The following is a 16,935-nucleotide window of genomic DNA, read 5'->3' as shown; positions in this document are numbered from 1 at the left end:
ACAACCTTACCTTGATATTACCTGCTAGCTATCATTACATGACTATAACAACCTTACCTTGATATTACCTGCTAGCTATCATTACATGACTATAACAAACTTACCTTGATATTACCTGCTAGCTATCATTACATGACTATAACAGCCTTACCTTGATATTACCTGCTAGCTATCATTACATGACTATAACAACCTTACCTTGATATTACCTGCTAGCTATCATTACATGACTATAACAACCTTACCTTGATTTTACTTGCAAGCTATCATTACATAACAACTATACATTGGTTTGCTTGCTAGCTACCATTATGTTTGTATGTGCGTGTGCATGCTTGTTTGTATGTACATGTGCATGCTTGTTTGTATGTACATGTGTGTTTACATGCTTATTTACATGTACATGTGCATGTGCATGCTTGTTTGTATGTACATGTGTGTGTTTACATGCTTATTTGCATGTACATGTGTGTGTACATGCTTGTTTGTATGTACATATGTGTGTACATGCTTGTTTGTATGAATATGTGTGTGCATGCATGTTTGTATGTACATGTGTGTGTACATGCTTGTTTGCTTGTATATGTGTGTGTGCATGCATGTTTGTATGTACATGTATGTGTACATGCTAGTTTGTTTGTATATGTGTGTGCGCATGCTTGTTTGTATGTACATGTGTGTGCATGCATGCATGTTTGTACATGTGTGTGTGCATGCTTGTTTGTATATGTGTGTGTGCATGCATGTTTGTATGTACATGTGTGTGTGCATGCATGTTTGTATGTATATGTGTGTGCATGCATGTTTGTACATGTGTGTGCACATGCTTGTTTGTATATGTGTATGTGTGCATGCATGTTTGTATGTACATGTGTGTGCATGCTTGTTTGTATATGTGTGCATGCATGCATGTTTGTATGTACATGTGTGTGCATGCATGTTTGTATGTATGTGTATGTGCATGCTTGTTTGTATATGTGTGTGCATGCATGTTTGTATGTACATGTGTGCATGCATGTTTGTATGTACATGTGTGTGCATGCATGTTTGTATGTAGATGTGTGTGTACATGCATGTTTGTATGTATATATGTGTGCATGCATGTTTGTATATGTGTGTACATGCATGTTTTTATGTATAAGTGTGTGTGCATGCATGTTTGTATGTGTGTGTACATGCTTGTTTGTACATGTGTGTGTGCATGCTTGTTTTTATGTACATGTGTGTGTATGCACGTTTGTATATGTGTGTGTGCATGCATGTTTGTATGTACATGTGTGTGTGCAAGCTTGTTGGTATGTACATGTGTGTGTGCATGCTTGTTTTGCATGTACATGTGTGTGTGTGTGCATGCATGTAAACAGATTATTACTAGCTTCGATATGTGTATGTAATATAAATCCTCAATGTATCCCACAAAGACAGTTGCTTTATGATTTGTTGGATTAAACTGATTGTGTGATAAACAAATACCAACAAAACACTGATATGCAAATATGAGAATGGTTACTAATATGGATTAAAGGGTACAGAATGTAACAATCTTTAGGAACAGTGTGGTAAATATGTCCAACTGCACTGTATTCATTGTAATAAAGCTATACAATAACCCACACATCATTGTACCAGTCAGAAAAGTAGGTGACTGGTAATTTAGCATCATATCAGCCAGACAAAAGAATAGTAATTTAGCATCATATCAGTCAGAAAAGTAGGTGACTGGTAATTTAGCATCATATCAGCCAGACAAGTGAATAGTAATTTAGCATCATATCAGTCAGAAAAGTAGGTGACTGGTAATTTAGCATCATATCAGCCAGACAAGTGAATAGTAATTTAGCATCATATCAGTCAGAAAAGTAGGTGACTTGTAATTTAGCATCATATCAGCCAGACAAGTAAGTTGAATGGTAATTTAACATCATATCAGCCAGACAAGTACATAAATGGCAATTTAGGCTTGTATCAGTCATTAAAGTTGGTGAATGGTAATTTAGGATCACATCAATCAGACAAGCAGGTATAGTGTGACCCAATGGTTGGGGTCCATAGAACCTGATCGTGTTATGTACTGAACCACATTATAACCAAGTCAGCTGAAGAAAAAGATGCATGTACACAAAAAAATGGCCAGGGGTGTGTGGGTGAGGAAGTAATAAAAGCAGGCTTAATAATTTGTGATTTTGAATAAATGAAGACAAAACTAGTCTGAAATACACTTGTAAATTGACAACTTATATTTGTATAGTACAGCCCATAATGCACTAAGTACTGTACATTTGTATGAAAAAGTCCATGAATTCGTGTATAGATCATGTTATAAAATTAGTGTATCAATTCCATTCCCATTAGAAATAGAAATATTACATTTACCAAAAAAATGAAAGTGCTCATTTGGTCTATATCCCATTGTCAACAAACATGTGTCACTAAACAATTCACTATGATATTCTTTGGTCACCATTAGTATGGGCTATAATTGTTTACAAGCTACATGTATATGTACTTAAATTGGCCTGGAAATTTGGTCAGCTGGACACAACTATCATCTTACAAAGGCTACCCAGGGGATGAGGCTATCCAGTGGGAAATGCAAACGTGTGAACAAATTAAAAAGTTTCACAAACATCTTTGCAAGATGATCCACTTTCAATTAACTTGATGGCCAAATATCTATGGCTTCAATATATTGGAAATTTAATTTGTGTTTTATGTTGCCATTAGTAGTCATCATAAATATCTGTTGCAAAATGAAAATGTTCATGGAACAATAAATGTGCTTCAGTTACTTAAAAAAAAGCAACAATCCATCAGATTCCATTGCTTTTATTTAAGTTTGTGCTGACTTCCTTTGATGCAAGGTGCTTTGTTTTTTTTACTGAAGACTGTAGTTGGCTTTCTTTGATCAAAGATGCATGCATTATTGAAGTCGCTGCTACAGGGCCAACATTGAAGGCAGCAACATCAAATAATTGTAGAACATTGATTCAGACTGATTTTTTATATTTGCTTCATATTTATATAGAATGATCGGCACTTCAAAGGTAATCAGCTAGTTCTCTTTGAAATCTAGCAAAACTAATTTTTGGGGTACATAAAATAAATTAGCCAGCGTTTGGCTGGTCAGTTGTAGTCATTCTTGTTCCTGCCTTCAAAAGTTGGTTGACTGTAACTAGTCTGGTAGCATGACTATTTGAGTATATCACAGCATACAGTACTCAGGCCAGCATAAGTAGATTATGATACAACAATGAACTGTTAAGGTGGTTTGTCAGTATGAAAAAAAAGATTTATGTAACAATAGATAGGTTCCAGTGCATTGTATATCCAAGTTTGCAGCTTCCGTTTCATGATGCCTTTGAATTTCTCCATCCAGACTTATGACTATATATAAAAGTCTAAACAGCCAAAATACTGTCACAAAAAAATTTGCTAGATGGTTTATTTTGTCACCAATACTGAAAAAAAAATCACAATTTGTGGCATTGGTGAAGCCCATCACAATCCCTGATTAAACTTTCTACAAGTTATTTTTCTTTCTTTTAAGAAGAAATAATATTTTTTCATGAATGAGAAAAATACATTTATATGAAATTTCAGAAGCCACACCATAATCATCTTATATTAGAATTCATAAGCGATCTATTCCCCAAAATGATAATAAACTTTTTACAAGTATTGTTCTTGTTCTCTTAAGAAGAAAACAATATTTTTTCATTTAAAAGAAAAGTACATGTTTATGAAACTTTGGGAACCATGCCAGGCTCATATTATATCCAAATTCATCTTCTATAGCTGGGTCATACTGTAAATGGTAATTTAGCATTGTATCAGTCAGAAAAGTAAGTGAATGGTAATTTAGGATCATATCAATCAGACAAGTTGGTGAATGGTAATTTAGGATCATATCAATCAGACAAGTTGGTAAATAGTAATTTAGGGTCATATCAATCAGACAAGTTGGTAAATGGTAATTTAGGATCATATCAATCAGACAAGTTGGTAAATGGTAATTTAGGATCATATCAATCAGACAAGTTGGTAAATGGGAAGTTAGCAACATTAAGTGAGCAACATGTGTATGTCTAGTGTTTTGTTTTTAAATGAAGAATTTAGAGGTGTGATTGTCTGACAAACTTTCAGTTTTAAGTAAGAAACCATTTGATAAGTTCTGTTATATAAATTCGATAACTGGTAAAATGGTGGTCAGATAAAGTCATTTTGACTGAACAATAAAATCGTTTATCAAAGAAATGAAAACTAACAAGCAGTAAACAACAAAATCAGAATAAAGACTCAAGTCAAACAAACAATTCAGGTTCATAACAATTTGTCTGAAAAGCTGTTATTGCATATTTGATTTTGTTTTGTGAGTTCATATGCACTGTATTTACTTGCTTATATATCTAACTACCAACAACATAGACCCTGATTGGCCACTTTATACATAGACAACAACATAGACTCTGATTGGCCACTGCATACATAGACAACAACATGGACCATGATCGACTACTGCATACATAGACAACAACATAGACTGTGATTGGCCACTTTATAAATAGACAACAACATAGACCCTGATCGGTCACTGCATACATGGACAACAACATAGACCCTGATTGGCCACTTTGTACATAGACAACATAGACCCTGATTTTCCACTTTATACACAGACAACAACATAGTCCCCGATTGGCCACTTTATACATAGACAACAACATAGACCCTGACTGGCCACTTTATACACAGACAACAACATAGATCCTGATTGGCCACTTTATACACAGACAACAACACAGACTCTGATTGGCCACTTTATACACAGACAACAACATAGACCCTGATTGGCCAATTTATACATAGACAACAACATAGACCCTGATTGGCCACTTTATACACAGACAACAACATAGACCCTGATTTTCCACTTTATACATAGACAACAACATAGACCCTGATCAGTCACTGCATACATGGACAACAACATAGACCCTGATTGGCCACTTTGTACATAGACAACAACATAGACCCTGATTGGCCACTTTATACATAGACAACATAGACCCTGATTTTCCACTTTATACATAGACAACATAGACCCTGATTGGCCACTTTGTACATAGACAACAACATAGACCCTGATCGGCCACTTTTTACATTGACAACAATATAGACCATGATTGGCCACTGCATATATAGACAACAACATAGACCCTGATTGGCCACTGCATACATAGACAACAACATAGACGCTGATCGGCCACTGCATAATGTGCTAGCAGATCAGGGTTTATGTTGTTTACTCTAATGATTAGCCCTAACAAACTGCACAGACCCAGGTCTATCACATTATGTGATGGTGCATTTATTTCCATGCTCTTTGCAGTGGGACATGACATAAGCAAGTACATGTAGTAAATCACTTATTTTGCTACAAATAGCACTGAAAAGAGTCATGCGTTTATTCTCCTAATAATTATCCTGGTACAGATATTTTCATGTATACACTTACAAGTGTTTTTTGTCCTAATAATTATCATTGTACATATATTTTCAGGTATACACTTACAGGTGTTTTTTGTCCTAATAATTATCATTGTACATATATTTTCAGGTATACACTTACAGGTGCTTTTTGTCCTAATAATTATCATTGTACATATATTTTCAGGTATACACTTACAGGTGTTTTTTTCCTAATAATTATCCTGGTACAGATATTTTCAGGTATACATTTACAGGTTTTCATTCTCTAATAATTATCATGGTACATTTTTTTTCCATGTATAGATCTGCATGTATTATCCAAATATTATTGAACAGAATAACTTTATTATTATAAATAAATTATACAAAATATTCTGTATGACCATAAATATGAAATATCACTATACTTAATCATGTTTAAGTCTATATATGTAACTAACCTGCATAAGTTTTGGGCATCACAGTTGGTAATGTATCCATTTTAGAATCAAATGTGAAATGAAAGTTATTTGTGGTCTCCTGTGTCCCATCCTTTGGGTTCACAACCTCTGCATGAACTTTGACCTGTAGGAAAGGGCCCTTTGTATAAACAACCTGCAATGAATAAACTGGAGGATTCTACTCTGTCAATGTGCCAAGATGAAATGGTACAATTTTACATGATACAAAAACTGTCAATGTGCTAAGGTGAAATGGTACATTTTTACATGATACAAAAACTGTCAATGTGCCAAGATGAAATGATACAATTTTACATAATACAAAAAACTGTCAATGTGCTAAGATGAAATGGTACAATTTTACGTAATACAAAACCGTCAATGTGCCAAGATGAAATGGTACAATTTTACATGACACAAAAACTGTCAATGTGCCAAGATGAAATGATAAAATTTTACATGATACAAAAACTGTCAATGTCCCATTTTGAAATGGTACAATTTTGCATGATACAAAAACTGTCAATCTGCTAAGGTGAAATGGTACCATTTTACATGATATTAAAACTAACTCTGGGTTATAGATACAAATTTAGGATAATGGAGCACTTAAAACGCCAGACTAGTATAATAATGCTACCAGTAGTAGCTCAGCTGGGACAGTGTTAACTCATGATCCAAGGCTGATGGTAATTCCAACCCCAGGCTGCCTTGGAGTGTCCTTGCTGGAAAGTACTTAGCTTCCATTTCCTCAGCATGATACAGACACTATAGTGATAAGAGTGGCGGTAAAATCAACTAAACCAATCAATTTAACATGGTTTCAATAAAGATGCTGTAGGTTAATTGCTTGGTTGCTTGTTTACTTGGTAAGCACTATATCCTTTAATGCTGAAGAAATGGGAGCTAAGTGCTTTTCCAAAATACAAGTCAAAGCTGTCAATCCAGACTGGCCTGGGCAGGTATCAAACCTATAGCCCTTGGATGACGAGTCTGATGCTCTGCCAATTGAACTTTAAGTTAAGTAGAAGACCATATCTATGTGTTAAAATAATAAATAAAAAATTTCTACCTAATATAATGCAAAAGCTGGGAATGCTCTACCATTTCAAGAGTTCATAAGGTGAAATACAAATATTTTGTCAGTTTTACATGATATACTTAGAAATTACAATCCTTTGCAAGACTTAATTTGTCAGAATGAAGAGCATGTTTTGTTTTTTTTTTCAAAAAAGAAATTGGCAGGTTGGTGATTGGTTAAAGAAAATAATGAGAAACAGCAAATTCTAAACTATTTATATTATTGTAAAGGAAATTCCAGTTGGTATTTAAGTTTGTTTCTGGTAACGCTAAAATGGGAATTCAAATTGTTGTACTTCCGGATGGTAAGAAGTAAAGGAAATTCCAGTCAGTGTTTAAGTCAGTTTCTAGTAATTCTAAAAGGGGAATTCAAATTGTTTTACTTGCTGAAGGTAAGAATTAAATTCCAGTCAGTATTTAAGTCTGTTTCTGGTAAAATGGGGATTCAAATTGTTTGTGCTTGCTGATGGTAAGAATTAAATTTCAGCTGGTATTTAATTTCTGGTAATACTAAAATGGAGATTCAAATTGTTTGAACTTGCTGATGGTAAGAATTAAATTCCAGTTTGTATTTAAGTCTGTTTCTGGTAAAATGGGGGTTCAAACTGTTTATGCTTGCTGATGGTATGAATTAAATTCCAGTTGGTATTTAAGTCTGTTTCTAGTAATACTAAAATGGAGATTCAAATTGTTTGTGCTTGCTGATGGTATGAATTAAATTCCAGTTGGTATTTAAGTCAGCTTCTGGTAATACTAAAATGGGGATTCAAACTGTTTGAGGTGGATGCACAGGCCACCTCTGTAACTCAATAGTATCAACACTAATTGTCTTTTTATTACACAGCAATTTTAAAAAGTGTACTGATTGGAATCATTGTGAATATATTTGAATAATTCTTTTTTGACTGGATACAAAATATTTATACACCAGTCTTGCTATAAAGGGTAGGCAATACATGTTACTCATGAGGTGTGATTGGTCCAACAGGACTGGCAATATATGTTACCCATGAGGTGTGATTAGCCAAACAGGACTGGCAATATATGTTACCCATGAGGTGTGATTGGTCCAACAGGATAGGCAATATATGTTATGAAGTGTGACTGGTCAATAGGACAGGCAATATATGTTACTCATGAGGTCTGACTGGTAAACAGGATAGGCAATATATGTTACCCATGAAGTGTGATTGGTCAACATGATAGACAATATGTTATCCATGAGGTATGATTGGTCAACAGGATATGCATTATATGTTACCCATGAGGTATGATTGGTCAACAGGACAGGCAATATATGTTACTCATGAGGTTTGTCTGGTAAACAGGATAGGCAATATATGTTACCCATGAAGTGTGACTGGTCAACATAATAGGCAATATATGTTATCCATGATGTGTGATTGGTCAACAGGATAGGCAATATATGTTACCCATGAGGTGTGATTAGTCCGACAGGACTGGCAATATATGTTATCAATGAGGTGTGATTAGTCCAATAGAAAGGGCAATGTGTTACCCATGAGGTGTGATTAGTCCAACATGACAGGCAATATATGTTAATCATGAGGTGTGATTAGTCCAACATGACAGGTAATATATGTTATCCATGAGGTGTGACTGGTCCAACAGGACTGGCAATATATGTTACCCATGAGGTGTGATTAGTCAAACAGGATAAGCAATATATGTTACCCATGAGGTGTGACTGGTCCAACAGGAAAAGCTTTCTTATCTCTTTGCATGGAAGACCATGTGGAAAAAAAAATACACGTTGGTTAATCCTGCAGCTACTTTGTCTCTCTAGAGCTAATTAAAATAACCTGGTAAATAAGCAAATGTATAGCCTCACCTGTCAATCACTGTGTCAAACAGTAACCTAGGCCTACCAGCCAATCAGATCCTGACATGATGCAACTGTTGTCATGGTAATAAGATAAACATGTCATTACAGACAGCTACTCTTCAATTTCTCAAAAACAATTGTTCTTCACTCTGGTACTTTAACATAAGACATAAGTAGACCCATAGTTTTACTTGTGTTCAGGTGATATTTACTTTTTATTGAACAGGAGTAACTTAGTCAGATTTTGTTGATTTTAACATATTTCATACAGAAGACATTTTTAAGCTTGACATTGATAATCTACGAAATCCAAATGGCAAAATCCTAGATTATCTATCTTTAAATCTATCATATAGAGACATTTCATTAATTAACTATTCCTGGATGTGTAATTGTGGGATTCCCACTAAATTTTAGAACAAACTGTACCAAAATATGATCATCAGGGGTACCATCTTTCCCCACAAGAGAATCCACAAGAACACATGGATATCACTAGACCATGTGACAGAAAATCAGACTGACCACATTTGAATAGCCAAAAAGTTCAGAAGATCCCTGCAAGATGCGAGGGTGAAGAGGGGAGCAGATGTGGCATCTGACTACCACTTAGTTGTCGCAAGGCTGAAACTTAAGCTGAAGAAGAACTGGATGGGCACTAAAGAGAAGAAAACAAAGTATAACATCAGCCTGTTGAAAGATGCAAAAACTAAAGAAGAATACAGACTGATGTTTAACAACAAGTACCAAGTGCTACAAGAGCTTCTTGAAGATGAGGAAGACAATGCAAACAACAGATGGCAGAAAGTTAAAGAGGCAATAAAATCAACATGCCAAGAAGGCCCCATGAACCACCAGCAGAAAGAATGGATTTCAACTGAAACATTGAGCAAAATCCGGAGCAGAAACAGAAGAAAGCAGCAGTAATTAGCATTAGGACAAGAACTAAAAAAGTAAAGGTACAAAAAGAGTACACTGACGCCCAGAGAGAAGTGAAAAGAAGCATCAAGATAGACAAGAGAAACTATGTTGAAGGACTGGCAGCAGAGGCAGAAGAAGCAGCCGGAAGTGGAAACATGAAGAAGCTGTACAACATCATCATGCAGCTATCTGGCAAGTACATCAAAACAGAAAGATCCATAAAGGAAAAGCAGGGAAAGACCATAGCAAGTACAGAACACCAAATGAACAGATGGGCAGAACATTTTGAAGAACTGTTGAACAGGCCAGCACCACTAAATCACCCAGAAATCCACCCAGCCAATGCAGATCTCCCCATCAGCTGTGACAATCCCACCAGAGATGAGATCAGGAAAGCCATCACCCAGCCGAAGAACGGCAAGGCAGCTGGACCTGATCACATGCCAGCAGAAGCCCTCAAAGTAGACCTATAGGCATCAGTGGAAATGATATACCCCCTCTCTGAGAAGATCTGGGAGGAAGAAGAAATACAGACTGACTGGAAGGAGGGACACCTCATCAAGATCCCAAAGAAAGGTGACCTCAGGAACTGCTCCAACTAAAGAGGAATCACAATTTTGTCAGTACCAGAGAAAGTCTTCAACCGGGTCCTCTTGGAGAGGATGAAGGAGGCCATCGATCCACAGTTATGAGATGACCAAGCGGGCTTCCGGCAGAACAGATCATGTACGGACCAAATAGCTACTCTTCACATCATAGTTGAGCAATCGTTGGAGTGGAATTCTTTGCTCTACATCAACTTTGTCGATTATGAGAAGGCATTCGACAGCGTGGGCTGAGAGACATTATGGAAACTTCTTCACCACTAAGGCATCCCAAACAAGCTGATGCACCTGATCAAGAACACTTATAATGGAATGTCCTGCAGATTCATTCATGCAGGACAGCACAAACACAGCTTCCTAGTGCAGACTGGCATTAGGCAAGGATCCTTGCCGTCGTCGTTTCTATACCTTCTCTCCATTTACTGGATTATGAAAACATCCATCAATGGGCAGAGAAATGGGATCCAATGGACATTGTGGAGTCAACTTGAGGACCTGGACTTTGCTGATGACCTAGCACTCTTGTCCCATAGTCAGCAGCAAATGCAGGACAAGACCGACGTACTGGCAGCCACATCAGCACAGGTTGGCCTCAACATCCACAAAGACAAGACTAAGATCCTCAAGATCAATTATGTCAGCAATAACCCAGTCACACTGCAGGGAGGTCCTCTGGATGAGGTGAAGTCCTTCATGTACTAGGCAGCATTATCAACCAGCAGGGTGGCACAGACGCAGACGTCAAGGCAATGATTGGAAAGGCAATAGCAGCTTTCATACAGCTCAAGAACATCTGGAGCTCCAAAGAAATTTCCTTGACTACCAAGATCTGACAGGTACAGCAAAATAGAAAGACCCATAAAGGAAAAGCAGGGAAAGACCATAGCAAGCACAGAACACCAAATTCTCTAGATCCGCTGGCTAGACACCATCAGCAACATCAACCTATGGCAGAGAATCTCCCAGCTTCTGGTAGAGGACGAGATCAAGAAGAGAAGGTGGTGTTGGATAGGACACACCCTACGTAAGCTGCCAACCAACATTACCAGACTGGCGTTGAGGTGGAAATCTCAAGGCAAGTGGAGAAGGGGCAGACCAAGAAACACATGGCGATGCAACCTCGAGGTCCAGACATCAATAAGATGGGTCACACCTGGAGTCAGCTTGAGGAGATGGCACAGGACAGAAGCCTCTGGCAATCTTTTGTGGGTGGCCCATATCAAGGTAGGGGTGATGGGCAAAACTGAACTGAACTGAAATCCCTCCTATATTCAGTCAATTCTCCCTTTCATTCAAATGTAGGGGGAATGGTTCAAGCTCTATATTTCATTAATGACTGTATCCTACCTCCACACAACGTTTTGGAAATAAACTTTCAATCAATGATAAAACCAATGAAACTGTCATATGTCAATATAAGCTATCATCGAGAATTCAGTCCTATGGGACAAACACAATGATTAGATGTCAGGATTCGAGTATCTGATTTACAGAGGATGAATATGGACACAGGGCAAAATCTTCTGTCGGCTTTAAAATGTAACTGTGATATGACTGGTGCAGCCATGACTGACTGAATAAAAGAACAAAGCATGGTGACAACTGGAAAGTACTGGTGATGTTACTAACTTACAACTTTACAGCACAATAGTGATTCAAAGAATATAATAATTATATTCAGTTTCTTAAGTAGCAGTAAAAATCACACTAAAATCAGTCACCAAGATAAAATACTTGATACTATGTGACCTGATAAAACAGCAAATACTGAATTAGAATAATTGGTGTGGAAAATATTAAAGCAAACAAAAATCTAGGTTGCTGTTACCTGTTACTTAGCAGATAGTGTCACTAGTAAAATAACAAATATTTGTAAACTATGCTTTCTGGAATTATAAACAAATTTTTAACAGAATGAATTTTACCCAATATAAGAATGTATGAATATCTCCCCTAAAATGATGATTAAGTCCCCAAATGTATTAGCGTGCAACATCTGTATAATGCTATTCATGACAGCATGGAAATGACCCTCATTATTACTCAAACCACCTTATACTGAATTGTATTCTAACAAAGCTGTTTCAATAATTAACAAAACACAAAAGTAGGATATTTAATGATGAAAACCCATTTTTAGAAAAATTCCTTACAATAAGGACCTTCATTATAACATGTTCCCTGTTATAAGGCTATTCATTATAACACTTCCTGTAACAAGGTTGGTATGGTCATGGATCAAATTTCACTCACTATAAGTAGTCTCACTATAAGGTGATATGGCTCCCATTGACACTGTTATAATGAGGGAATACTGCATATGGCAACACTGGGATGCAGAATGACTGGATTTATGGAGAACACATATTGATATTTCAGGTATTATTTGGTAAAGATATATAATATCCGAGACTTGATGATAAAGCACTTCCTTGTTATAAAGCCTTTCATTATAACACAGTTCCTGTTGTATGTTGGATATGGTTATGGATATCATTTCATCATAAGCTGGTAAAATTATATGCATTATATACTTCATTATGAGGCAGTATGATCATAATGGTTTCCATGGACAGCATTGTAAAGTCTCAAGAGTCTCATGAGCCAAGAATTAAGACAAAAATGAAATTAATTAAATGATAATGATTAAAAAAATTATCAAGTTATTACAGTTCAAAATCATCTCTGCAGTATAAGAAGAAACATTATAATGAGGAGTGTTATAGTGAAAGATGATTGTATCATGTCTATTGTTGACAAAAGTCTAGTCATTCATTATCAGTTTATAAATGTAGTGAGAGACCACTGTATCATGTCTATTGTTGACAAAGTCTAGTCATTTAATATCAGACAATGTATAACTATAGTGAGAGAGCACTGTATCATGTCTATTGTTGACAAAGACAATTCATTTAATATCAGACAATGTATAACTATAGTGAGATACCACTGTATCATGTCTATTGTTGACAAAGTCTAGTCATTCAATATCAATGTATGACTATAGTGAGATACCACTGTATCATGTCTATTGTTGACAAAGTCTAGTCATTCAAAAAAAGTGTATGACTATAGTGAGATACCACTGTATCATGTCTATTGTTGACAAAGTCTAGTCATTCAATATCAGACAATGAATAGCTAAAGTGGGAGACCACTATATCATGTCTATTGTTGACAATGTCTAGTCATTCAATATCAGACAATTAATAACTATAGTGAGGCCACTGTATCAAGTCTATTGTTGACAAAGTCTAGTCATTCAATGCCAGACAACGAATAACTAAAGTGGGGGACCACTATATCATGTCTATTGTTGACAAAGTCTAGTCATTCAATATCAGACAATGTATAACTAAAGTGGAAGACCACTGTATCATGTCTATTGTTGACAAAGTCTAGTCATTCAATATCAACGTATAACTAAAGTGGAAGACCACTGTATCATGTCTATTGTTGATGATGTCTAGTCATTCAATATCAGACAATGAATAACTAAAGTAGGAGACCACTGTATCATGTCTATTGTTGACAATGTCTAGTCATTCGATATCAGACAATGAGTAACTAAAGTGGGAGACCACTGTATCATGTCTATTGTTGACAATGTCTAGTCATTCAATATCAGACAATGAGTAACTAAAGTGGGAGACCACTGTATCATGTCTATTGTTGACAATGTCTAGTCATTCAATATCAGACAATGAATAACTAAAGTGGGAGACCACTATATCATGTCTATTGTTGACAATGTCTAGTCATTCAATATCAGACAATGAATAACTAAAGTGGAAGACCACTATATCATGTGTATTCTTGACAAAGTCTAGTCATTCAATATCAGACAATGAATAACAAAAGTGGGAGACCACTATATCATGTCTATTTTATGTTACAGTTCATTCAGCTCATCATTCTTGAAACGAAGCTAAAATTACTTCATTTTGCAGATTAATAATTTCAGCACCATTTTGGAATCAACAAACAGAGCAAGACCTTTCATTTGATACATGCTGAAAAAGAGTGGTCTGTGTATATATAAACTACCATGTTGATCCTGGAGTGATGGAAGACTCCATTTTTGATACAGGACTGAGTAGTTATGTGAACTAACACATGCCATGGGTAAACAAACATCTAGTTTTCAATAAACTTTTTTAAACTTCTACTTAATGTCTGGTTATGGTATGATTTGTCTAATGAGTAGACAATGTGTGTTTATGAAAAATGTTTTGACTCAAGAGACTTCAACAAAACAAGACAGAAAGAATGGGTGTTCAGATGATGCTTTTTTGTTTTTACAAAATAACTTGAAGAAAAAAAAACACCTACAAAAATATTTGCAAATACATATCTAAATGTCTGTCTTTCCAATCAGAAGGATGCTATAACATACCTTGTGCATGCTTTACACAGATGTGCGCTGTCATTTAAATGCATGCATATGCACATCCCCATGCATTTGTATGCATAAAGTGTCTGATTGTGTATACATGTCAATTTACATATTTGGAACTATTTGCTTGTGTGCATGTATGTACAAATATAAGACCACCAACACTTCTATCACCTGTGAGGACATAAACAGCAAGGAACCAACTTCCACTGGCTTTTGAAACACTACATCATCAACAACACGTATGAATGGCCGCTGCTTACTGAAATAAATGAATGATTAAAACCTTCACTATTCAAAATACATTATTTCATGCCAAAAAGGATACATGTAATTGTTAATATCCTGCAAAAAGTATTTGATTTTGCGCATAGGTATAACAATTTGATATGGTAATGCTAACAGAAGACTATATAATCCATTATAGCGAGTCATGTATACATGTACTAATAGAAGACTGCATGATCCATTATTCTGAGTCATGTATACATGTACTAATAGAAGACTGCATAATCCATTATACTGAGTCATATATACATGTACTAATAGAAGACTACATGATCCATTATTCTGAGTCATGTATACATGTACTAATAGAAGACTGCATAATCCATTATACTGAGTCATGTATACATGTACTAATAGAAGACTGCATAATCCATTATACTGAGTCATGTATACATGTACTAATAGAAGACTGCATAATCCATTATAGTGAGTCATGTATACATGTACTAATAGAAGACTGCATAATCCATTATTCTGAGTCATGTATACATGTACTAATAGAAGACTGCATGATCCATTATACTGAGTCATGTATACATGTACTAACAGAAGACTGCATAATCCATTATTCTGAGTCATGTATACATGTACTAATAGAAGACTGCATAATCCTTTATTCTGAGTCATGTATACATGTACTAATAGAAGACTGCATAATCCATTATACTGAGTCATGTATACCTGTACTAATAGAAGACTGCATAACCCATTATACTGAGTCATATATACATGTACTAATAGAAGACTACATGATCCATTATTCTGAGTCATTTATACATGTACTAATAGAAGACTGTATAATCCATTATACTGAGTCATGTATACATGTACTAATAGAAGACTACATAATCCATTATTCTGAGTCATATATACATGTACTAATAGAAGGTTGCATAATCCATTATTCTGAGTCATGTATACATGTACTAATAGAAGACTGCATAATCCATTATTCTGAGTCATGTATACATGTACTAATAGAAGACTGCATAATCCATTATTCTGAGTCATGTATACCTGTACTAATAGAAGACTGCATAATCCATTATACTGAGTCATGTATACCTGTACTAATAGAAGACTGCATAACCCATTATTCTGAGTCATGTATACCTGTACTAATAGAAGACTGCATAATCCATTATTCTGAGTCATGTATACATGTACTAATATAATACTGCATAACCCATGCACTAGTTTTACATTTAGACATTGACCAATTATATAAACATTTTCTCTTAATCCAATCAAGCAAAGACTGCAAGTCAATATCAACTGTAAATAAACCTTTTAATCCTCCTTCAGGTGGGTTATGTCCCCTTGCAGGCTGTTTAACATGAAAGCCACATTGTTGTATTTTTTGTTATAAAATGTAACCTGGAGATTAGTATTATCTACAGGACACATGATTATTGTACTCAATTTATGCAGGACAAAATTTAGAATTTAAAAATATATTTATAATTTACATTTTACTATTTGAATTAATGAAATTGAAACACACACATACTCAAGTTATGAAAATAGTCAATTAATTAAATGAATTCGCCAAGTTGTTATACATTTGCCACTGTCTTAGGCATTAAAACTGGTTCACTGAAACTCATCATGGCAGGTCGTTCTTCCTCCTTTAATAAACTTGAATACTGAATACATTCTTTTATCTCTACATGTACTGATACCCAAAATATCAATGGAAATAATTCTGACTGCATTTAATAAAGAAAAAACATGAAATTTCTTTCATTCTCTACTTAAAGAATGAACTATTCCTAACATGAAGGAGTTAGAAGAAAAGATTATGTGATTATTCTCATGCAAGGGTTTCTACTGTAACTGGATATTGCCTTACATGAACAAGTTTCCTGG

The 16,935-nt window shown here is 35.4% G+C and overlaps 1 protein-coding gene across 1 annotated transcript in view; it reads right to left on the bottom strand.

Annotated features, from left to right (window-relative positions):
- LOC149798639 (acyl-coenzyme A thioesterase 9, mitochondrial-like) overlaps positions 1 to 16,935 on the bottom strand; it is an 81,104-nt gene that overhangs the window by 3,588 nt on the left and 60,581 nt on the right. The window contains exons 12-13 of the mRNA XM_089957473.1: positions 14,953 to 15,040; positions 5,931 to 6,084 (exon numbers count right to left, since the gene is read on the bottom strand). Coding sequence (XP_089813599.1) covers positions 5,931 to 6,084; positions 14,953 to 15,040 — 242 coding nt within the window. The remainder of the gene's footprint in view (positions 1 to 5,930; positions 6,085 to 14,952; positions 15,041 to 16,935) is intronic.

Source organism: Sinohyriopsis cumingii, chromosome 5, assembly GCF_028554795.1.
Source record: "Sinohyriopsis cumingii isolate HCF-2022 chromosome 5, ASM2855479v2, whole genome shotgun sequence".
NCBI lineage: Eukaryota > Metazoa > Mollusca > Bivalvia > Unionida > Unionidae > Sinohyriopsis > Sinohyriopsis cumingii.
Note: the sequence above shows the minus strand (reverse complement) of the source record. Positions and strands in the feature narration are given on the sequence as shown.